Source organism: Pan paniscus, chromosome 5 (genome assembly GCF_029289425.2).
Source record: "Pan paniscus chromosome 5, NHGRI_mPanPan1-v2.0_pri, whole genome shotgun sequence".
NCBI lineage: Eukaryota > Metazoa > Chordata > Mammalia > Primates > Hominidae > Pan > Pan paniscus.
In genome coordinates this window covers 182,995,589-183,021,087 of record NC_073254.2, presented here as the reverse complement: position 1 = coordinate 183,021,087, position 25,499 = coordinate 182,995,589, and the positions used below count along the sequence as shown (strand labels likewise).

The window sequence follows — 25,499 nt, the reverse complement described above, 5'->3', positions numbered from 1 at the left end:
AGGTAAAAGTGAATTGAATAGAAACATACACACGTACTTATGCCCATTGGTGTAAGGGATATTAAACAGCACATTTGGGAAATGGCATGTACCTAATTCAACTGGCCTAAAACAACTTATATCATTTTATGTATGCATTCATTATACAATGTATGCAATGTTATACAATGTACATAATGTTTTAGACAGGGTTTAAAAACACCTTTTTACCCTGATATTTTAATGTCTAATTAAATTATATGTATTTCATATGTTGTGATAATTTTTTAGTACAGGTACAGTTTTCTTACTTAACTCTCTGTGGCTGCTAAACATTCCAAGTAGAAAATGTAACTGACTTAACTTTCTTCTCTTTTTTAACATTTGGAGGCCATATTGCCAATAATCTATACAAAAACAAATACACTTCACTGTGCACCTAACGTACATGAAAAATCTCTTATGAAATTCATTATGTCCTTTTCAGAGAGACAGAAAGTAAAGCGGTGGTTAGCAGGGGATGTGGGGAGCAGGGAGTGAGGAACTGTTTAATGGGCATAGAGTTTCAGTCTTGCAAGATGAAAAAACGTTTGGAAAATTGGTTGCACAACGTTAATGCACTTACCACTTACCACAACTTGAACTGTACACTTACAAATGGTTACGATGTTACATTTTATATCATGGGCCTTTACCACAATTTTAGAAAATAAAAGAAATAAGATTGCATCAATACTTATAAAAATATCATCAGTAAAAGTAAAACTGTTATACTGAAAAAAGTCCTAAAAATTCAAATGAATTAACATATTGGTTTTTTTAAGTACATATTTTTTTAATTGCAATCCCATTAAAAAGTGGGCAAAAGACATGAACAGACAATTCTCAAAAGAAGACACTTATGCAGCCAACAAACATATGAAAAAAGGTTCAACATCACTGATGATTACAGAAATGCAAATGAAAACCACAATGAAATACCATCTCATGCCAGTCAGAATGGCAATTATTAAAAAGTCAAGAAACAACATATTGTTTTTTCAAAATAATTAGCATATTGTTTTTTAAAAGATACAAACAATGCTCCAATTCCAGAAAAGTCTGCACAAACAAGTTATCAAGGCAAGAGGAATAAAAGAGCTCCAGAGGGGAATCAAAAGTGACAAAAAGTGTTGGTAATATCTTCTCTGAATGAGGCAGTTACTAGAAGAAAGACAACCAAATTAAACTGAAGTCATCTTAACAGCTAGAAGGAATATTGCCTAAATATGGAAGTAATCTCATTTTTCCAAGAGAGCTGAGATCAAGTTAGCAACATGGCTATGGTTAGGTAACAAAAGAAAGTTAATTCATCTTTTGACACTAGTAATAGGAAGGCTGTAATAATTTCTTTTGGAAATTATGACAAATTATTATTTTTCATAATTCACCTCAATATTAGTTGATAGGGGAAAAAGTTTAAAACCCTGCACTTATGCCTGAATCCACTGTGAAAGGTCTAGTAAAAGAAATTTAAGTAAAAAAATCGAGATGGCATCACTCCTTTCAAATGTTGATTAAATCTTCATTTCATAAATTATATAAAAAAGATTTTTAAAAAAGATAAATTGCTTGAAAAGTTATTCAAATTGCAAATCATTGGTTTTGTTGAGTAGAAAGGAAGACATCAAACAAAATATAATGGTTTATTTGGAATCATCTTTATTTGGGCAAAAAAATGAAAAAAAAAAAAGACTGCTTTTATGTGCAGAAGCTAGAGGTTCAGTTCCTAAGAGAAAAATATTTTAAATATTAAAACCATAGCTCACAATGCTCATTCTGTTTCTGTTCACTTCCTCCCATTATGGGAAAAATTTATGCAGAAGCTTGTCCTTCACAGATGTTAATTATCAGAATAATGTGAGCTACATTGTTCCCACTCTCTTTTACACAGCAAATCCCAGCAGAAGCTAAAGAATATAATAGATGTGGTACAAGTTGTTTAGAATTTGTAAATGCCACTAACAAAAGCTAATCATCAAAACCATTTTAAACCAAATATAGCAAGAATTTTATTTAATATCATTCAATTATTAAAAATAAAATTTAGAAACAACCAGCCCACGCAGATTGGAGCACTGATAAGGCATATTTAGATTTCATGAAAAATAATTGATTAAAAAATGTCTTTTCTTAAAAAAACAAACAACCCCATTAAGAAGTGGGCAAAAGACATGAACAGACATTTCTCAAAAGAAGACTTTTATGCGGCCAAGAAACATGAAAAAAGCTCAACATCATCGTCATCACGATCATTAGAGAAATGCAAATCAAAACCACAATGAGATATCATCTCACACAAGTCAGAATGACGATTATTGAAAAGTCAAAAAGCAATAGATTCTGGACAGGCTATGGAGAAATAGGAACGCTTTTACACTGTTTATGGGAATGTAATTTAGTTCAACCATTGTGGAAGACAGTGTGGTGATTCCTCAAAGACCTAGAGCCAGACATACATTTGACCCAGCAATCCCATTCCTGGGTATATACACAAAGGAATATAAATCATTCTATTATAAAGATACATGCATGTGTACGTTCACTTCGGTGCTATTCATGATAGCAAAGACATGGAATCAACCCAAATGCCCATCAATGATAAACTTCATAAAGAAAATGTGGTACATATATACCAAGGAATACTATGCAGCCATAAAAAGGAACAAGATTACATCCTTTGCAGGAACATGGATGGAGCTGGAAGCCATTAACCTTGGAAAACTAACTCAGGAACAGAAAACCTAAACACCGTACATTCTCACTTACAAGTTGGAGCTGAACAATGAGAACACGTGGACACAGGGAGGGAAACAACACACACTGGGGCCTCTTGTGGGGTGGAGGTGCATGGGGAGGGAGAGCATCAGGATAAATAACTAATGCTTGCTGGGCTGAATTCCTAGGTGCTGGGTTGATAGGTGCCGCAAACCACCATGGCACACATTTACCTATGTAACAAATCTGCACATCCTGCCATGTATCCTGGAACTTACAAAAGGAAGTTTAATCAAAGAAACAAAATAAATGTATCAAGTTTCACTAATGCCAAGAAATAATATGGCATTCTTATGATTTCACCTTATTCAAGATCTCAAGCACTACCAGGGCAAGAATTTAGATGCTGTATGTACAGCATCTAATCAATGTCTGGCTTATCATAAATGCTCAATATGTACTTGTCGAATGAAATATTTAATAAAACAATGAAAGGCAATAAATATAAATTGAACATTACTAACTTTTAATCACAAAGACCTATCTTAGAATGAATAAGTGGTGGTGTATGCGTTGGCTTTGAAGGCAGTTTCAAAACCCTTCAGCTCTGCTTGTCTCCCTCTTACCCTCTAAACCCTAACTGCCTGCCTCCGTGCTCCAAATACCATCATGAAAGTTGCACTCTTCTGGGTTTAAAGAATGAACGGTATGTTAGAAGAATAACAATAATCTATGGGATTCTCACAGAAGAGGTGGGTTTTAATAGCAGGCAGAATAGGACAAAATGAAGCAGATTAAAAATAGAAGATATTATTGGAACTAATGGCAGTAACAAAGATGCTCAATGCATGTTTCTTGAATAAATGAGTAAATTCATGACTAAATAAAGGAGAGCTGAGAACGTGTGTGTTGAAAGTAAGAAAAGTAAGAAGGTTCCAGCAGCAGCTAGAAGGGATGTCTCAGGATGTCTCAGTCCTCTCTCCCCAACTTCGTCTCCTTCAGCTGAGCCCTCCACCAAAGCCGCCCAAATAACTAAACGCTTGATAAGTAAACATCGTTTTAATGTAAGACGTCTACCCCCCACCATGCCTGCACACTTTCAACTAGATCACCATCCTTTAATCCTTGCTGTCTAAAATCATGTGGAGTTATTACTGGATGGTAGCGAGAGCCACAGACAAAATGTCTTTCTTATCCCAGTGTTTTGCCTGGGACAGGCATGGTATTGAGCTCTGGAGAAACATCATTGTGTCCCTGGGGAGAGGGGGATGAGAATGGGTGCCAAGGATGGCTGTTTGATACATCAGAGCACAGCCCTGAAGAGGGGAAGTTGGCCAAGAGTTGGAGAAACTCATTCCTGATGAAGGCCAGGGGGAGACCTGGGAGTTTTGTTTTCTTGGAAAATCAAGGAAGCCAGTATGGCTGGAGCCATGTGGGTGAGTGGGTAGGGGCAGGTCAGGGTCACAGGAAGTGAGAGGCATGACAAAATTAAGGGCTTCTAACCTGCCGGTGACTCCACCTGATTCCAGTCTGGCTGCCTGACACAGTTCAACCATTGTCCCCAGGGCCCCAAGAAGCACAAGATCTTAATCCCCGATTCCCCAAACTGCTCAAGTTAGTACACTTGAGGTTGGTAAATACATCGGTGTTGCTATAAAGTGAGGAATGGGGCAAGAGGGTGAGAGAAGAGAAAAAAATACCCAAACAATATTAAATCCCTCAGCTCTGAACCATGACAGCATTCTGAGAGTGGACCACGCCCTTCCTCCTGTTTACTGCAGCCTCAGAGACACTAGCCCTTCTTGCTGTTAACTTTCTATACCACATTGGTTTTGTGTCAGGGTCCCATTTGAATAAATAATAATGAGAAGGCAGTGCAAGATAATCTAAAGTCCAAAGTAGGGATTGAGTGATGACAGGGTCAGGACAGCGATCCCCAAATATGCCACATCTTTAAAAATGGAAGAAGCAGGAAGTTCTCTCTCACATTCTCCCACCTTGCTTTCCTAAAGCCGGTCATAAGACCCTCATATGTGAGGGGTGCCCTTCCTATACCCGGAGAAAAAGAACATCCTTATCTCTGAAGAGAAAAGGCAACATATGTTGCTGAACGTTCCAATGGCTATGTCATTGCTAGGTAATATGAATTTTTCAGATCTGTTATAATCTTACGGTCCCACCATCGAATATGCGGTTCATCGTTCACCAAAACCACATTATGCAGCTCATGACTGTACTTATGACTAATTGTATACACTGCACAAAGGCCTATATCACCAGTGATTTTCACTGCACTTAATAAATTGCAACCTTCTGAAATGTGTGATGGATGAAAGAATGCTCAGAACAAACAAATGAATAGTGCACGTCTTTAATACTCAGTTTCATCTATTTTCATTTAATTCCATTAATTTCTCAGATACATCCTGTTATACAACTGCCATAGCAGAAACTTTTATATATTTGTATCCCAAAAAAGTTTATGAGCTGTGACTCCATCTGAATGTGTCTTCCCTGCAGGCCAGGCCTTGTCTGCATTTGGGGCTTGCTTTCGTGTGCCCTCTCTAAAGACAATCTAGATATGACACTTTATCTGCTCACATGTGTCTCATCATTTCCTGTTTGTTTTTCTAAATCTGCTCACTAGTAACGATTTTACTTACAAAAGAAGAGAGAAAGGGGACACAAAAAATGGATTTGCTTGGCTATTTAGGTTTTTCTTATTTTTGAAATGTGAAAAGTACTTTTCACAAAGGAAATATATATTTGCATAAACTCACAAAATATTTATGTTGAAATGTACAAAACACAGTCATTCATGATTCCTTAATTAGGGTTTTAGTGGAATAAAAATTTAATTAAAATATAATTTGTTAATTCATTAGTGTCGGGTTATAACTCTTACACTGATTTTCGGTACTAGGTCCTGAAATTGCACAATTTACTAGATTATTTTCATTGCATTCTCTTTAACACTTTATTCTTTTTGATATCACTGCATTTTAAACAGGGCAAATTATTAAGTTAGGACTCTTATTTTTAAAAATAATTTAGACAATATTACCAAATAGCCTACACATTAATGTCACCTTATTTGGAAAATTTCCTCTGACCACCCCACAAAAGGGTGCTATATCCTCTCACAACTCTCTCTTTCACCGTGCTTTATTTTGCTTCATACTATTACCATTTATCAGTCTCTATATTTATTTGTTTGGTTGTTTCAGTTTTCCTACTGTAGTGGAAGCTCCATGAGCCCTGAGAATTTCGCTGCTTCATTCACTGCTGTATTTCCAGAGCAGAGCAGGGTCTGACACCCAGTAGGTACTCAGGTAATGCCTAGCAAATGAATGATGCTTCTTACAAGTTACATGAGCACCAATTGGACAGCACATATTTAAAGACAACACATAGATAAGAATGCAATTTAAATATGATCAGATCACTGGGGTTTAAATGAACAAACACTTTTCTTCAGCAATCAGCAATATTCAGTGAGCTGATACTATACAGGTTTTAAAAGTACTGCAAACTACATTCTATAAGAAAACAAAAATAAATAGAGCTACCAAAAGATCTATGGGGCCTGTAAAGAAAATTTAAAAGTCACAGATAACCACCCTCATTCTTGGTTTGCAAGTAGATGAAAATTCAAATTGCTACTGTATTCAACAAACAAAAATATATGAAAAGTATAAAAATGTATTTTAATGAATCATTTGAAACATCAGCCTTAAAATATTTACTCACGTTGTATCAGGGGCTAAGGCAGGTCAAAGTTAAATAACCCTGCTCCAGTTCTTCTGCAGTCCCCCATCTTGAGGGGAGATGTGAAACAGATCACTATCTTACTCAGTGATAAGACCAGTAATAGCATATGCTGGTTTCCCCAAGAAGGGACTCAATCTGGCCTGGGAAAGTCAGGAGAGACTTTTAGGAGACTGTAAGAGCTGAGCCAGGTGCAAGCAGATGAGCAGTTAGAGGCTGAGCAGAGGAGGTGGATATGGAGGCAATGGAGGCATTCAAGAGAGGCCAGCATGGTACAGGTTCAGAGACAAAAAGGGAGGCAGCATGGTTGGTAATCTACATGCACAGAGATGTCTGATGTATAAAGTACAAGACATCAAGTGATGAGAAGAACAAAGTGATTATTTAAGAAGCCAAATAATGATGCTTTACAGTAATAGCATGCAAAATTTCTTACCAAAAAGGTTTTCTGCAATACTAGTATATTCCATAGAGGATTATTCATTTGGTCGTGGAGCTCATTATTTGTGCAAATTGATCTACATTCTAATATTATTGGCCAGACAAAATATTACTGGTAATATTGCAACTAACCAATACATTTTACTTTCACTTTCTTCCATTTCTGCAATAGTACAGTCATAGTCACCATAGTCCATATTTCTTTCTCATGAAATGAACCATCTGCTAAATTGCTGCTTGAGATTTGAAGCTAGTCCCAATTGTTAGTTTATTAAATGTAATAAGTTAGAATAATGCAGTGTTGAAATTATAGCCCACACTAACAGAAAAAGCTAGAGATTCCCAAATAGAATTATAAAAATCTTAACTTTTGTATTTTTTGACTTGTGGTTTTAATATTACCAATCTAATACACTAGCACTTCTCATAATGCATTTAAAATATATAAATAAAAATTTATGTAAATGAACAGTCTTTTTGTACATATATAAATTACTTAATCATTACCCAAGCAACTCTTCAAAAATAAAAATTAATAATAAGTCTACAGTGATTATTTCTATGAAGATGATTTCTAAACACTAAATTACCTCCAATCCAATGCTATAATTTGTTGATTTTTAAAAAGTATTTAATGATGTTTAGTAAAATGTTATGCAACTTACTGCAAATGGAAAGCATTTGAAAGATGTTTTCCATTGGAAGGGTTAATGCTTCTCAAGAGATTCATAGTAATAGATATGAATATTGAGAAGATAAAGGTCTCCTTAGGATAACCCCACCCACCTTAATTTTACAGTATGACAATTAAAATCTTGGCTGGGTGCGGTGGCTCACGTCGCTAATCCCAGCACTTTGGGAGGCTGAGGCAGGCAGATCACCTGAGGTCAGGAGTTCGAGACCAGCCTGACCAACGTGGAGAAACCCCGTCTCTACTAAAAATACAAAATTAGCTGGGTGTGGTGGCACATGCCTGTAATTCCAGCTACTTGGGAGGCTGAGGCAGGAGAATAGCTTGAACCCAGGTGATAGAGGTTGCGATGAGCCGAGATTGCACCATTGCACTCTAGCCTGGGCAACAAGAGTGAAACTCCATCTCAAAAAAAAAAAAAGAAAAAAGAAAAAAGAAAAATCTTTACTCCAGTACTGAAATAGGAACAAAATGTCTACACATATTTGCATATACATGTAAATACACACATACACATGCACGTACTATATACATACAAAAATGAGAGTTGTGGGTTGGCACAAAATTTTTATGTCTTTTCCTTGTGATTTTTCCAAACCCAAGTTTTGCTATGTTCAACAGAGTTTTAATTTATGTGTGTTTGATTACACACACACATACACAATCATGCAATACACATTAGCTTACATAAAGGTAACTTGCTTACATAAAGGGACTTCCATGGGAAATACAAAACACATTTTATTCCATTGATTTTTTTTTGTACTTGAGGAAGTATTAGAATTGGTCTGACATTGAGGAAAGATTACATCTCAAGATGGTACTTTAATCTGCATGTAAGCGAAGATATTCAGTTAATTGAGAAAACAATTTTACAGAATTAATAGACCTCTGGTCAATATGGCCAAAACTATCAATACGGGAGGAAAAATAAAATAAAATAAGATAAAATAAAATAAAATAAAATAAATGCATAGCCATTCTCAAAAGTAAGATAGGCAAATACTAAGTCCCCAGAAATGAAAGGGAAACTCAAATCTAGAGCAGTGAGCAGGAGCCCAGTGAGGAAACATGAAGGCTGATTCACATCAAAAGAGGTTCAGAATGTGTGTCCTGCAGAGACGAACCTGAAAGCACAGCACACGGGTGCCTTCACAACCCAGGCCGCGAGGGCCTCCCACAGAAGGCAGATTCCAAGTCACACCCCAGGAGCTCAAGATAATAGATGAGTGTGAAAAAGAACCTCAAATGAGTGACTTAAAAATACAATCTAATAAAGATAGTAAGAGAAACCATAAAGTGAGAAAAATATAAGAGTAGGCAGATCTTTTTAAGAAACAAATATAAATTCCAGAATTGATACTCACTGAAAGTAAATTTGAAAAAATTTCAACAAATTATACAGTAGATTAAACTAGTAAATTATTAAGTTGGAAGATAGAGTTGAGGAAATCACCTACAACACACAGTGAATTAAAAAGTGAATGAAACACGGTGATTTAAAAAGATAGAAAATAAGAGAACGGAGATGCAGAGATGTGAAAGCTGGAATGAGAAAGCCCAGCTCGTATTTAATCATGACTCCAGAAGTCTTCAGACTTAAATCAGACTGAATCCCAAGCGCGATAAATCTTTAAAATTCACAAATAGGTAAAAACAAAATTTTTTTCAAAGTGTTTATTTCAAAGTACAGAGTAGAACACTGAAGTCAGTAATATCTTATTGATACTTGGGATTGCCACAATATGTAGATACATAGGTATGTGGATTGACTACCTAAAGGTCATTTTAAAGGTAAAATTTATTATTTCTTAATATGGCAATTAAAAAAACTGAAATACAAGAAAAACGAAAGTGTCAGCAAGCTGCACTCCCTGAAATAGATAACCATTTATGAACTGGCAAAAGTTTTATAGAGACTCTCAATTTGAAAAGTTTGTCTACAGAAATTATTTGAACCAGATCACTGAAGCAGCAAATGTTTAACACATACTGCATAAAGGATTAAGAATTATGATCTATGCAAGCGGAAGCAATCTGTCTTAAGACTTGATATATACTCTTTGAAAGGACTTTCGGTTTCTTCCTTGAATAGTGATCTATTCTAGTCAATAAGCTTCTTAAGACCAGAACTCATATTATGCAGGTTACAGAGCTCAGCACCATGTCTTTCCCATTATAAGTACTCAATTCCTTTATGAATAGACAAGTCACTGTAGCCTGTTAATGAGATCACATTACTTCTCTGCAAAGGAATATAGTCCATTAATGCACAAAAATGAATTGGACTCAGTGTTTTTAAATAGCATCTTGACACGAATCTCTGACACAGTATCTCCCAACATACCACAAAATTATCTATGAAGATAGAGAAAAAGAGGAAAATGCAACGGCAAATCTGTATAATAACAAATGTGCAGGCAGAAAATAGAAGAAATTTCTACAGAAAATGAGATCAACGGAATTGGATTGGAAAACCACAATTCATAGTCAACTTATGTTTTGCAACCAGAGGCACCAATCCAAAGGTAGGTAGTCAGCTTTTTCATCTCTCCCACACTTTCTGATCCCCCTTCCTGGCCCGGTCAGAAACATAAGGTCTAGAATAAAAGGGTGATGGTGGGGGCGGGAGGGACTAGGCCACCTTGAAGTAGTTGCCTTTCAAGACAAAGCACTATCCACTTCCATTCACCCTTCCTACATCCATTCACAGTCAACTCAAGAAACAACAACAAATCTCTGTAGGGACAGAGATTTCTGGTACCACATTGCATTCTGTCCTAGAAAGCAGTGTGTCCCACAAGCAAAATGCTATAGGTAAAGGCAGGCAAAGACAGAGCTGGGTACCTGTGCCTTTTAGGGATTATAGGTGTTTGTGTACTCCAGCTATCTCAGTGTCAGAAGTTACAAAGTCCCCTTTTAGGCCAACAGAATAAGACCAGGTGAAACATGCTCATGCTAGACACTGGGTATTGGCCAGGTGCAGGGCAGTTTACCTAAGCACAGCTAAAATTTGAACTGGTGGCAGTAATGGATAGATCCATACCAACAAAAATAGAAAACATAAGAAAGCTCTGGCCAGGCGCGGTGGTTCAGGCCTGTAATCCCAGCACTTTGGGAGGCCTAGGCAGGCGGATCACGAGGTCAGGAGATCGAGACCATCTTGGCTAACACGGTGAAATCCCGTCTCTACTAAAAGAATACAAAAAATTAGCCAGGTGTGGTGGCGGGCGCCTGTAGTCCCAGCTACTCGGGAGGCTGAGGCAGGAGAATCGCTTGAACCCAGGAGGTGGAGCTTGCAGTGAGCCGAGATTGCACCACTGCACTCCAGCCTGGGCAACAGAGCAAGACTCTGTCTCAAAAAAAAAAAAAGAAAAAAAGAAAAGAAAGCTCTGCCAGAAGTTAAAACAAGGATAAAGAGATAAAAATATTGAGGGAGATAATGATAGAAATAATAGAACAGAATATAAATGTATAATCTACATGTAATATTTGTTCTAAGAAAGAAAACAGAAAATTGGGACAGAGTAACAATAAGTAATATTACAAAAGAAAACTTTCCTCAGTTGAGAAAAAGTTCCAAGTAAGTAGACAATAAGCTTACTGTAGTAAAGGAAGAATACACAAAAGGAAAAGAAAAATACATGGAAGCAATTTTTAATTACACAAAAATAGTGCATTTACAAGGCTGTTAAACAAAACAAACAAACAATACATTGACATTAAAGGAATAAAATCAGGCTAGTCTTAATTTTTCAGCATATATCCATAGCATCTTGACACAAATCTCTGACACAGTATCTCTCCACATACCACAAAATTATCTGTGAAGATACAGAAAAAGGAAAATGTAACATGCAACGGCAAATCAGTATAATAACAAATGTGCAGGCAGAAAATAAAGGGAATTTCTACAGAAAATGAGATCAATGGAATTGGATATACATAACATAATAACATATGTTATATGTTATACATATACATATATGTTATAATACATGTGTTATAATATACATAACATAACATATGTTATTAATAGAATACAAAGATGTTATCTTCTAAAGAGATATGAAGGGAAGCAATTGTAATTTAAGAATGCTAATTTCAATTAAATTGTGTTTTATGTACATGAAAGTTGAAATTTTATATTTTCAAGATATTCAAGAATTCAGAAATATTCAAACCATATACCTGTTTTTTTAAGTGCTTAAAACTATGAATGAACAGAGAGAGATCAATCTAAATAAGAACTCAAAATTTGAGAATTTATGGCTACAAAGGTTGATGGGTTTTCTTTGATTCAGATTAGAACCCAACATTGGAAATTCTGTAGGAGTATTTGTTGTAAAGACAGTCTCTTAGAGTAGGGGCAGAGGTTGGCTTTAAAATGATTCTGTCAACTCTGTCCATTTCTATACTTTTCCCAATAGCAAGAAATGTGCTTCATACATAATGAACTTTGTGAAAATAGTAGTTACTCTGCTCTTCAAAAACATGGTAATGACATGCTCACAAAGGCAAGCCTGCTTACGTGGTTGGGCACCATACCATGAGAATTACTACAGGAAAAGCCATGTGTGTGCATCCCTGCTAACATGGAGCTTTGCATAGAAACATGTTTGGGTATCTCCTTTCCACAGGTCTTAGTAATGACCGCTGAAAACTTAAACCTGCACATTAAAAGATGATTGTCTTTTTCGTTGTCATTAAACTGGAAAAAACTATTAGAATTCCTGTGGCAGTATGTCCACTACCAATCTCCTGTCTTAATTAGGACCATGAATGTTCCTTTGAGTTCCTTAAAAATTATCATGTGAAACACAGTTTTGACAAAATAAAAAACATACATACATGTAGAAAAAAGACAACAAAAACATCAATAGACTAAAAGTTGTTATCTGGGAGGATGATACTTTGACTACTCAAATGAAAACATCAAACAAAGAATGATTTTCTTGTTGTTGTTTACAAGCACACTGCCAATCTGATTCCATTTGTCATCTGTCAAAGGACTTTTGATCTCAATAGTGCTTCAGTAAAGAGAAGAGACGTGTGACGAGTGATAAGACAGGAGCGAACTGTTCATTAAATTACTAATTGGAATACAACTGGAGATTATCCTTGGGTAGATACAGAAAATTCATCAAAGACCAATTTGTGTCTCCAAACAGAACTTTCTGACAAGCAGTGACACATATTTTGTGTTTAAAAATTAGAGTATTGATACTTCTACAACGTCAACATTTACCACTGAGAGGGTGGGCAGTGACACATTTCTTCATGAGATGCTAAGTGACAATATGGGTGGCAGCTTAGCTTTGGCACCCTTAACACTACCAAGACCTACTTTTCAACCCTGGTGGTCGTCTGACTTAAAAAGCAGGAGTGATTTGTTTTTCTTCTAGTTGTCAGTCTACCGAGATCTGAAACTTACAACATTTCTTGTTTCCCTTGGGTCCCTGGTAATATGAATTGTCTTTAGCTAATGCCAAACAAATCACTGTCACAGAGCAGCAGTCGACCTTTCTTTTCAATCTATACACTTTCCAGGAGTTATAAATCAGTTGACTTTCAAGCTCGATGAGATGGCATATGCCCTAGTTTGAAGAACAGATGGAGGCTTGGGGGAAAATTGTTTCTGCAGGCTTGCTACAAGCAGCTCTGCTCCATAAAAGTGAACCATTTGCACTAATTTCTCACATAAATTATATAGGCAGCAGGGAGCACCAGCCCATTCAGCAGAAAATCTTTCATCTGGTTTTCACAGGTCATCTAACCAATTTAAACAAAAGTTATTTCTAATACATGGCTGTATTTTCATGCTATACACTTTTAAGATGTAACAATTTACATCAAATAAAAGAATGGCATTAAGAATAGTACACTCATTGCCAGAGGATTTTTTTTTTCAAAACTTCTGGAATAAGCTCTGTCTATTAATTAATCACAAAGGAAATAATTGTGGGAACGTGGCAGATCTCTTGTACAAAAATCAGGTAAATTGTCACTTCTCTTGTAAAATTTGCCTTGCAAATTCTACTAAGTCCTATTATCCAAACTCAAGCTTTGGCAGTTATCAAAAGAAATAGAAACCCAGGACAATTCCAAGAGAACATTCATTCTCCTTGATGTGAAACAAATTATTCAGCTCAAATAAATTTGCCTACAAGATTTCAAAAGTCAATATCAGTTTTACCTTAGGGGCAACAGATACAGCATTATTTTTTTAAAATCCTTAAGAAATTGAAACATTAAGAAATTGAAGGTACCAAGGGACTAAATTATAACTCAAAATTACAGAATCTTGTGAATATTCTGATAGCAAATGGATCGAGTATCACATCACAGTGAGATTTACTTTAAAATGCAATAATATTTACAGATAATGAGCTATCCTGAGTTGGGCTGATTTTAATTGTAAGAAAATGTGTGCATATTTTTATAATAATTATATGCAATAACTGTTTTTCCTACTAGGAAATTATCAGTTATGTCAATGAAAACAGTCACATTGACAGAGCTTTTTATCGTTCCTGAATACCAATGCTGCTGAGAAATAAAAAGAACTAGAAAAAAAGGAGAAAATGCCAGAGAAGAAATACTGAATGGAATTGTCAGTCAACACATAATTAAAGGTGTTGTCTGAGACACCATCAGTGGAAATTATAAAGGCTGATTTATGCATCTAATTAATTTATTCACAGCATTTCCTTTACTTGGGTGTTCAAGTGCAACATATATTTTCAGTCCTTTAGAAAGGGAAGCGAATCTGTCATTTTGAAAGCAAACTTTAAGGGATGAGTAGTCACTGGAAAGCATTCATGTATAACCTAAAGAGCATCCTCCTGGTAAAAGTTCAACCCCCTCAAGACCGTTGCATATCATTCTGGAACCTAAAGTGCTATAGATTCAAATTAAATGTGCTGCTGCTAATATTTCCATTTTGCTACCAGAAGAATTGATCTCTGTGGCAAATTTGTACTCAATATTTGTTCTTTGAAGTATTCCACCAACATATCAAAATACAATTATTTTAATAATTATGAAACAAAACTTATTTGAATGCTCATAATTTAAAAGGGCCATAGAAATCACCTGGTATATTGTTGTCACTTACAGATAAGGAAAGTGAGGCCTACGAAGCAAGAGAAATAAAACTTAAAAACAATCAGCTCCTGTATGCTTTACTTGCATTCAACAAATATCCCTGGGCACCTGCCCTGTGACAGCACTGTTCTAGGTACCAGGAAAGTGAGTGAATAAAGCAGAAATACAGACAAAGATCTCGCCTTATAGGATTTCAGGATATGCCTGTTTTTACTAACATTGTTACTGGATCCATTTTGGGTCCCTATGGTTTTCATTTCTCTCATCTCTTATTTTTGCTGACTTTATAGTTTTTTTGTAAGACAATTTAAATCCGTTTTGAAATAATGTGGGGTATAAATATATAAATGACACATGTATGTCAACATTTATTTATAAAAAGTATTAAATGTTTATAGTTACCTGATTAATACTAATAAGTCATTTTTTAATACAAAACAAAGTCTGGAGATCTAAATTTTAATCAACAGGTAAAATTACTATATTAACCTAAGGGGAAATTTGCCTCCATGGTGAGATTTCATATATCTCTAAGAGGGCAGTGAGGAAGATACATTTTTGGCAGTGAGTAGAGGCCACCTAAGTCCATTCTCACATATATCTGCTCATATGTATCAGTTCTGGTTTTATTAATTTCATTTCAATATAGGTGGCTATGGAATATCATTTACATGTCAAAGAAGAAAAAACAAGAACGCAGAAAGGCCTCTGGCATGTCTGCTACTCTGGACAAGGACCATCGTGACATTGCCAGGTGTGGGTTGATTGGGTGCTGTGCGGGCAGTGGGGAGGGATTTTGGACAAAATACAAGTCCATTTTGAGTTTCTCCCTTTCAAATTTGAGAGGTTTGTGATTTTGTTGCATGCATGAAAGGGTGGTATTCTATCCTGATTTTCCTAGAGGATTACAGGTTTATCTATGTCCTATTCAAATATCTCTGATATCTGGGACATTCTTATGCCTGGTTATTAGAAATTTAGTGGAAAACAAGACCGTCTTAGTGCATGTCATATTCTGTCACATAGCACGTTATCATGGAGAAAGATGACCTGTATCAATATCTACTACATCAAAATGCCTAGAAAGTGAAAGATTTTAGAGACACTTTTATGTAGGTGTAGCTGTTTCCATCTTCAAAATAAATGAATGGTTTATAATATGATATAGTTATTTCTAAAAATTGACAGTGCCTCAGGTATTTATCTTCATCTCTTTCTCTCGAACTCTCTATTGAAGTGACCGTTTCAAAACCACTTGTATGCTTCTCTTCGCTCTTTATTTACACAGCAGAGGTAGAGACAATGGGCCATGTATTTTACCAATTCATATAGCATTTCTTCCCTCCCCAGGTGCCCATATGGAAAACCTTTACAAAGAGCCCCATCCCCACCCCGATCACCATCATTAGAAGTGTGCGATTTATATTACAGAAGGACAGAAAATTAAAGGATGGCAATTTAAGATGAGAAAACTCAAACACAATTTTTAAAATTCCATCGTTCATCTGATTATCTGCTTTGTAACTTATCCAGACAGCTTAGCTCTTTTCTCACTTGTTGCCAATAATGTGGATATTGAAGACAGCAAAAGAATCAACAGTCATATTTCCCAAATGTTAGAGGGGTCAAGGAAAATGTAGCAAAAGAAACAGATTAACATTTTTTTTGTTTAAGTATTCCTTATGCTTTTTTATAACTACAACCATTGATAATCAAGAATTCTTTAGTGATATTTAGAAAATGCATATTTAAAAATTTTAAAAAAAGCTATTCCTGGGCTTGCCGGTAGATTTCATATTCGAGATGAGATTTATTCAACTTTCATAGCTCATGAACTTGCCATTGATAAGTACATAGAAATTTTCACTACAAACATTTTGCAAAACGTTTCTCACATTTACTAATAAATTTATGATATGCATAGAAAACCATGACAAAAAATCCACAGATGAGTCCCGTTTTTTCACTTTAATAATAAAAATTCTAACACAGTGATAGCCTTCTATCTATCTGGGTAGCAGATTCAGGCATTTATTTTTGACTGCCATTATCTTAATCTGGAGCTGCATGGTCTAATATGGTAACCATGTGGCTATTTAAATTAAAATTAATTAAAATTAAATAAAATTAAAAATTGAGTTCCTCAGTCTCGGTAGGTACATTTCAAGTGCTTAATCACTACATATGGCCAATTATACCATATTAGATGGTGCAGACGTAGAACATTTCCACCACTGCAGACAGTTGGATCAGACACTGCTGCAATCTTCAGAGATGCCACAAGAAAGAGACGAAGCTGCAGAGACGATGACACGCAGCCTGCCACGTTGTTTTGGCATCTGGAACAAATGACCACTTCCACGTGCATGAAACTGGTACTGAGAGCAGGGCGTGGGCTGAGAAACCTAAGCATGCAAAGACATCTGTCTGTCTCTAACTCTTGCTTCTACTTTCTGATGTTACCATAGAGTGCCTTTGTTATTTCAAGAACACACAATGGTTCCTAACCTGGTGAAGATCAGGTCAGCTAATCCAGAACAAATAGAAAAGGAGTCTGAGGACCTGGGGAGAGATCCCCAGACCAGCACCTTCACAGACTGGAATGACCGTGAGAGGCTGGGGCAGCCTGTGCTGGGGTTTAGAGCCAGTGCATCCTAAGTCCTTCAGAGCCACAGGCTCTGGAAACACTGATAAAAGAAACAGACCTGCTTCTCACTTAGTTATGTGCATCATTTCAGGTGCTCACAAGTCCACTTGGAGTCCCTAGGGTGTCTGAGGAGAGTTGAGAGAGGGCCGGTATCCTCGGAGGGAAGCACTGCTCCTCAGCAGTCCTCAGTGAGGGATGAGCTATGACACTGAGACCAGAGGTTTGCATGACCAGAAACCGGTGCCCTGCCCACACACAAGGGAAGAGTGCAGGGTCTTGGCCTCTTGCTTTTAGTTTTTTGTGGGGGACGGATCGCCCTGCTTCCTTCAACACTCAAGAGTTCTTCCTTAAGAACGGCATCCTAAAACAAGTCCCTCCTCCTACTTAGCACCAGATTGTCCTTTCATCAAATGTGCCACGAAATAAATATGAAACTATGGATAGATGGTTCCCAAGCCTATGTTTAATAATCTTAATGTCTTGGCTGGGCGCGGTGGCTCACGCCTGTAATCCCAGCACTTTGGGAAGCTGAGACAGGCGGATCACGAGGTCAGGAGATCGAGACCATCCTGGCTAACACAGTGAAACCCCGTCTCTACTAAAAATACAAAAAATTAGCCGGGCGTGGTGGCGGGAGCCTGTAGTCCCAGCTACTCAGGAGGCTGAGGCAGGAGAATGGCGTGAACCCAGGAGGCGGAGGTTGCAGTGAGCCGAGATCGCGCCACTGCACTCCAGCCTGGGGGACAGAGCGAGACTCCGTCTCAAAAAATAAATAAATAAAATAAAAAATAATCTTAACATCTTATCTTCAGTGTTACAGTAATGCAATTAAAATGTAGTAGCTACTCTCTAAAAGGAGTCCACAGCTTCCGGAATAAAATGTTTTCCTAAATTTATGCTATTATACTACCAGTGACAGCAAAGAAATTGTTTCTTCCTTTTATTACTTTTTAGCTTGCTGAATCAGTACTATAATCAATAGTAGCTTAAGAGAATTAATATATCCATCAAAAAGAAAAGCATTTTATATCCCTGCTGACTGTTGGATTATCAAAGATAAAGAAAATGATTCATCTCATATTTTTATTAATAATTTATTTTCAAAATGATTTTTTCTAGTCTCTACACTTCTAAAGGTTGCTCATAAAATTATTTGAATCATAGTAAATCTATATAATTTATTTTCATTAATACAATTTATGTGTAGGTTATAATTACCTAAAACACCAAAAGCCACTCCCTTTTTATAAAGAATTATGACAATTATTTTACTCAACAGGAATCAGGTTTTGAAGAAACTCCATTGTATTATCTTGGAGCCAGTACATATCTATGAGCCAGTACATAGACAGGCAAACACAAAATCCATGCAACCAATCAAATATATGAATCCAAAAATCCAAACAAAACTTTGGAAATATATGCTTATATTAAGACTAAAGTATGAAAGTTAGTTATACATGCTATAAATTTTTTCTCATCATACGTACATTTTCACATAACAAGTTCACATTCTAACAGACACTATTATAAAGGAGATAATAATGTTACTCACCTCTTTCCCACCCCCCCAAAATTTTATAGTAAGGTTTCCTAATAAGGATACCACCAAGTTCCTCTTGTAATATAAGTTGGAATAATTCTAAGTTCAATAACTGATATCGGATGACTGCTCAAGAATTAGAAATGTTTGATAACAATATGAAAATATTTCAAAAGACATACTAGATATAATGCAATAATCCTTTCAATGTTTCTATACAGGAAGGAAAAATTTAATTTTAATGCACCTTTTTAAGCTATTTACCTTGATTTCTCTCATTTGTAATTTTATTTTTAACATAAATTTATTTGTTACTAATTAAAAACAATTCCTGATTTGCTTTTGGTCACGACTGCTGGACTTCCCAGTTAAATGTGTCAATTGCTTAATTTAACTAATATTTGGCCAAAACCTTTTCTTGTCCTTAACCTGATGTGATACTCATAAGGGTGCACAACTGCTTTGCTGTCTGTAGGCAGAGAAGCCCTTTTAGTTGATAAATATCACCAAAAGCAAAGTCTTTGATAACAACAATAATTAAATAGCAGAAGCCAGTTAGAGACCAGCATTTATTTTTCTCAAATTAAATGTAAAAGCCTTCTCCGGTTAAGAGATTGGCAAGTTTTTACAAATAACATCAGTGAGCCTTTTATGAAGGAACACAACCACATTAGAATGGAGTCATTAGGCAATACATTTATTTTGAAGCCAATTAACCTTTTGTCAGAAAAATGTCTGTGCTGTAACGGCTTCGGCGGTGGAGGTCAGCCTCTAACAGGGCACGTGTGACAGCCATCGCGCTTGCTGACACAGGCTGGGATGGAGAGGACAGCCAGGATTGGGATCGGCCTGCTTTTGTATTCTACTCTGCATTTCCAGGGAGCAGACAATCTTGACCTATCCATTTAGGTAATTAAAGCTTCCATTTGGAAGTGTCCTGCAGGAAGGTGAAATCTGGGGGAGATAAATGGCTGTTGCTCTCCGTATCCAGCCACCAGTTCCATCATTTGATGGACTGCCTGAAACAGGCCGGGCTGCCAGGTTCTCATAAAAATAGAGATGAATTGGGCAGCAGACAATTCTCTAAGGCAAAGCAACTCTGTCACTTTCTTCTTTGCAGGCTATAATTTAATTGTTAGTCAAGGTGGATGGCTGACACAGGGGGGCTTTCTCTAAGAGCTTTCCCACCATCTTCCATGTGCTGAGAAATGACTCCAGTTTATTTACTTAGCAGCCAAGTGTGTTTGGCATTGGGAGATGTCACTTCAGCAGATGCGGCTGGCCGGCACAGCTGTGCCCTGACTTACCTTCCAGGCGATTTTGTTTCCTTTCGAATCATGCTCAAGGGCAATTGGGAAGTCACCTCGCTCATAGAATTTTCGAAATGCTGTGGGCTTGGTTGGTCTTTCTTTAAATGCCCCTGCAGCTGGAGGGCCTCTCACCTTAATTGAAAAAAAAAAAAAATAGGGATCAGGTTTTAAGACATACTAAAACAATTCACAATAAAAGAACTTTCTGTTTTTAAAGATTTCAGTTTGTATAAATATGTTGGAAGATAAAAACACATTATTTAATAAGGGACAACAGAAATCTGTTAATACAAACACCTGGGGAAGAAAATTATTTTATAATCACTATTAAAAGTCTACTTTATTTCAAGCTACTTTAGAAAGCATTCCTAGAAAATGTCACTTAAAATATCACTTTAGAGGGAAGAGAAAACTGATATTATGTTTGCGAAAAACATTTTAATAGAGGTGTCTTACGCTTAGAATGTTAAAACTTTTACAATTTCAAATACTTATAAATTCTAATCTTGGGTCTGATATACTTTATGGAATACTGAAGTAATTTAAAACATTTCAATCTTTCTATATATATGGAAAATAGTGGAATATGTTCTCACATTATGAATATTAACAATAAAACTACTAAAATGATATAAAAGTAATAATAAATTAGTGTAGAAAGAAAAAAGGTGGCTTACTATGTGTGTGTACAGCATACATTTGGTAACATGAATTCACAAGAAAGTAACATTAGAATAGATGAGAAATTAGAACCGATGAGAAACTTTCATCTCCAAAACTGAAATTTTCATTGAAGAAGAAATATTCCCTATAGAGTTATTTACAATGAATATATCTTTTAAATCTGTATTTACATTGGAACTAATTCATTAGATTACAAAATTGAAAGTAGTAAGTAAACTATTTAGAAAATAATGTACTGTTCTGTTCCTTACATATAGTCTAAACATGATTATTTTTCCCTGCTTACTGAAAAAAGGTAAATGCTAGTCATTTTATATATTAGCTTAATAAATTCATGATTACTTTGCTAATACTAACTATAGACAAAATAATATAACCTAATATTTTTAGTTATTTTATATGTTAATTTGTAATATTTTTGTTAAAAACTCCAATTTTAATGAATATATTAACATATCTAAATAACACACAATAAATAAACATACAATACACATATTAGATATGAAAAATACATTGTATCTAATACATATATAAAAGGATTATATTTGAAATTAAGTGTGGTATTAAGAAATACCTTATTACAATGATTAAATGCTGAAGTGGAGTTGAAGAGTGAGGTAACACACATTTATTAGAGTTTAGAATTTACTCCACTACATAGCACATTACTCCCAGTATATGATTATATGAGTAATTGAGGCAGCATTGGGTATTACCAGTAGGAAGGAAGATTTCCTTTTACTTATTGAAGATTAGGAATTTGTTCTGGAATTAGAATTAATAGCCACCATTTTCAGTCAAATTCATTCAATTATTAAATAACCACATGTATTTAACAACTATTTTGTTCAGCTCTTTGAGCTGGAGGCTACATAAAAAGAACAGTTTTAGCTATATTACTATCATGGAAACTGTAGAACTGTGATTCCTGGACTTCTGAAATTCATGGAGGAGTAAATCTTGAATCACATTTTTTGGAAATGATAAATGATTGACAAATTTTTATATTGCCAAAAAGTTATTTTTTTTTTTAGAAAAGGTAGATGGTAACATCTATCAATATGGCACCATTTTAACACCCTCAAAAAAGCGATATAATACAATCTAAAGAAAGAAAATTTGACCAAGTTAAACGAGCATAAATGTGTGAACAAATATTTATAGTAAATTATGTGCAATAGTGCCAGTGTATAGTGCATATATGTATGTGCATGTGTGTGTGTATTGTTATTGTAGAATAGTGATTACTGGTCAGCAAAAGCCTCATTTATTTTATTTTGTTTTTCTTGTTTAATTTTTTGTTAAGATAATCATAGATCCATAAGCAGTTGTAAGAAATAACACACAGAGAACACACATAGCCTTTATTTGCTTTCCCTAATAGGAATATCCTACAAACTACGATACTGTATCACAATAGGTTATTGACATTGATACAGACAAGAACATTTCTACCACCACAAAGTTCCCTCAATTTGCCCTTATACAGCCACACTCTTTCTTCCCCTTAACCTTCGTCCCCTAGCAACAACTATGTCCTCTTCATTTCTATAATTTTGTTATTTCAAGAATCATACAACATGTAACCCTTTGGAATTGGCCTTTTTCACTCCACATAAATCTCTGTAGAATCATATAAGTTGTTGTGTGTACAGATTGAGTATCAAAATCTGAAAAGCTCCAAAATCTGAAACTTTTTGAGCGCTGACATGGTGTTCACAGGAAATGCTTATTGGAGCTGAAAAAATCAAAAATCCAAAACACTTTGAATCCCAAGCATTTCAGATAAGGGGTCGTCAACCTATATCAACAGTTCATTGCTGTTTACTGGTGAATGGTATTCCACGGCATGGGTACATCCGTTTGTCTACCCATCCACCTTTAAAGGTCATATGGATTACTTCCTGGGTTTGGCTATTATGAATAAAGTTGCAAAATTTTTTGCAGATGCTCTTTAACAAGTTGATGACCTTTCCCCCTCTATTCTTATTTTTCTGATAGTTTTTCATTATAACTAAATGTTCCATTTTTTCAATTTTTTTCTGCATCAATCAATATGCTTCTGTGATTTTTATTGTCACCTTTTGATATGGAGTTTTCTATCACAAACGTAATAGCCTTTAAAGTTATAGAGCTACTCAAATAATCTGCTTCCTATTGGATGGCTTGCAGTAACATGTATTTTCTGAGGAATTGGCCCGTTTTATTTAAGTTGTTAAACTTACAAGTGTAGAATTGCTTGTGTTTTTTCTGTATTCTCCTTCTGATGTCTGGAGGGTCTCTCATGATATCCATTCTTCATTTCTGATATTTGGTAATTTGTGTCTTCGGTTTCTCCTTTGTCTGTCTTACTAGAAGTTGGCCAGTTTTATTGATTTCTTCTGCATTTCCAAAACTACATTTTAACTGGATGTAGGATTTAAGGTTCATGGTTCTATCTTTTAGCACTTGAAAAATAGTGTGCCACTTCTATCTACCCTTCAAGGCTTTGGATGATAAATCCACTCTCATTCACATTGCTTTCCCTTATTTATAAGGTGCCACTTTTTTTTAGTTATGCCACGATTTTTCTCTGTCTTTAATTTTCAGAAGTTTAATTACGATGTGCCTTTGCATGCATTTCTTTGCTTTTTATCCTGTTTGAAGTTTGTTCAACTTTGTGAATCTGTAGGTTCATGTCTCTTGCCAAATTTAGAAAGTTTTCAGTCATTATTTCTTTGAGTACTTCTTTGGCCTGGCTTCTTTTTCCTTTCCTTGTAGACTCCAGTGACATTAATGTTAGATCTTTTGTTACGGTGCCACAGATCCCTGAAACTTTTTCTTTTTCCAGCCTGTTTTCTCTGTCGTTCATATTGGGTAACTTGTACTGCTCTATCTTCAAGTTTGTGGATTCTTCCTTCTGCCTCCTGCATTCTGCTGTTGAGCCCAAATATGCTTTTATTTAATTTGAGTTGTATTTTCAGTTCTACAATTTCTATTTGGTTCATCTTTATATCGTCTATTTCTTTTCTGAGACTTTCCACTCTTTCATTGTCTCAAGGGCGTCATAATATTCATAAAAGCATTTTTGGAAGTAACTAATTTAAAATTCTTCCCTAGACATTTCTAACATTTCTGTTATCTTGTTGTTGGCACCTGTTGATTATATTTTTACATTCACTCTGAGATCTTCCTGATTCTTGGTGTCATTACTGATTTTCTTGTGAAACCTGTATGTTTGATACATTATATTATGAGATCTTAAAGCTTCCGTTTTAGCTTGCTTATTCTGACATTTCTCTGGCAAAGGTTGGGGGAAGGGTGCTACCTTATTACTGCCAAGTTGGGGTAGAGGTCTCATTACTCTACTTGGCGTCTACTGACCCCAGAGGAGAGAATGCTTCATTAATACTGGATGACCCCAGAGGAGGGAGTGCCTTATTAATACTGGGTGGGGATGGAGATTCCAGAACTCACTAGGCCTCCACTGATACCCTCCTGGCTGGAAGGGGCAGGAGTGACTCATTACTGCTCCCCCATTGTCCACACTGACATCATAAACGGTGTGGCCTCATTACCCTGGGCAGTGGTGAAATTCCTGACTCTCTAGGCAGTCCTCTGACTTAACTCCAATGGGAAGGAGACAACTCTTTCGTCACTAAGTGGGGAACAAGCCCAAGCTCCTCGTGAGGTCTCCACTGGCACTGCAGATGTTGGGGCCTCTTTACTATTCCAGTGAAGAGGAAAGTCCCAAAGCCCCATTTAAGAAACTCAACTACAACCATTATTTAGATACTTTGTTGCTAATCATCCACTAACCACCCTTTTTGAGTTTTTCTAGAAGTCACATAGTTATTTTTACTGTTGATAATAAGCCTCCCACTTGCTGAGTTGGTCTAAAATTTGTTGAGATCATCCATCTTTCCCCCTTTTGTCTTTGCACTTCTCGAAAAATCAATTTCTCTTTTCTTTTTGTCTCTTATACTGAATATACTCCAATCTTTCTGATTCTCAGCTCAAAATTCTTAATGTTCAAACTTTTGAATGAATAGACACATTCCTAACAAAGCTTAGAAGGCTATTTATAAATTGATATAGATAACTTATACTTCTTCCTTTCAATAAATTTTCATGTACCCTACAGAAATGATTCCATGTCTGCACTTCCATGGAAAGCCTTTATTTAGAAGAGAACTTTACAAAATAATCCATGGTGATATGTAATCCCTTGACAGTGAGAAATTCTCTTCTTAAGTCTCTGGTATCCCTCTGTTTTTATATTTCTGCTATTTACTTATTTTTAAACACTTTATACTTTTTGGGATCTGCTATAGATCCATTCTAAATTAACTCTTGGCATCTCAAAAGCCGGAACTTGTAACAGAAGCAAGAATGTTCTCAATTAGCTGTCTCGGTGCATCAGTGGCACTGAATTTTATGCAGATGCTTTGTCACTACAGCCGAAATAATATTTTTTTCTGTTCCAGGTACGTATGACATGTGTATCCACCTAAGCTTTATAGAAGGACATACCATTTTTATATTCTATACATAATTTATTCCATATAATCCTAAATATCTGTACATAAAAAA

At 35.8% G+C, this 25,499-nt stretch overlaps 1 protein-coding gene across 9 annotated transcripts in view; it reads right to left on the bottom strand.

Moving 5' to 3' along the window:
* Positions 1 to 25,499, bottom strand: part of PACRG (parkin coregulated) — a 640,692-nt gene that overhangs the window by 532,469 nt on the left and 82,724 nt on the right. For all 9 annotated transcript variants that reach the window (XM_055114297.2, XM_057302618.2, XM_003820237.5 and 6 more), the window contains one exon: positions 20,241 to 20,375. In XM_055114297.2, the coding sequence (XP_054970272.2) occupies positions 20,241 to 20,375 (135 nt within the window). The remainder of the gene's footprint in view (positions 1 to 20,240; positions 20,376 to 25,499) is intronic.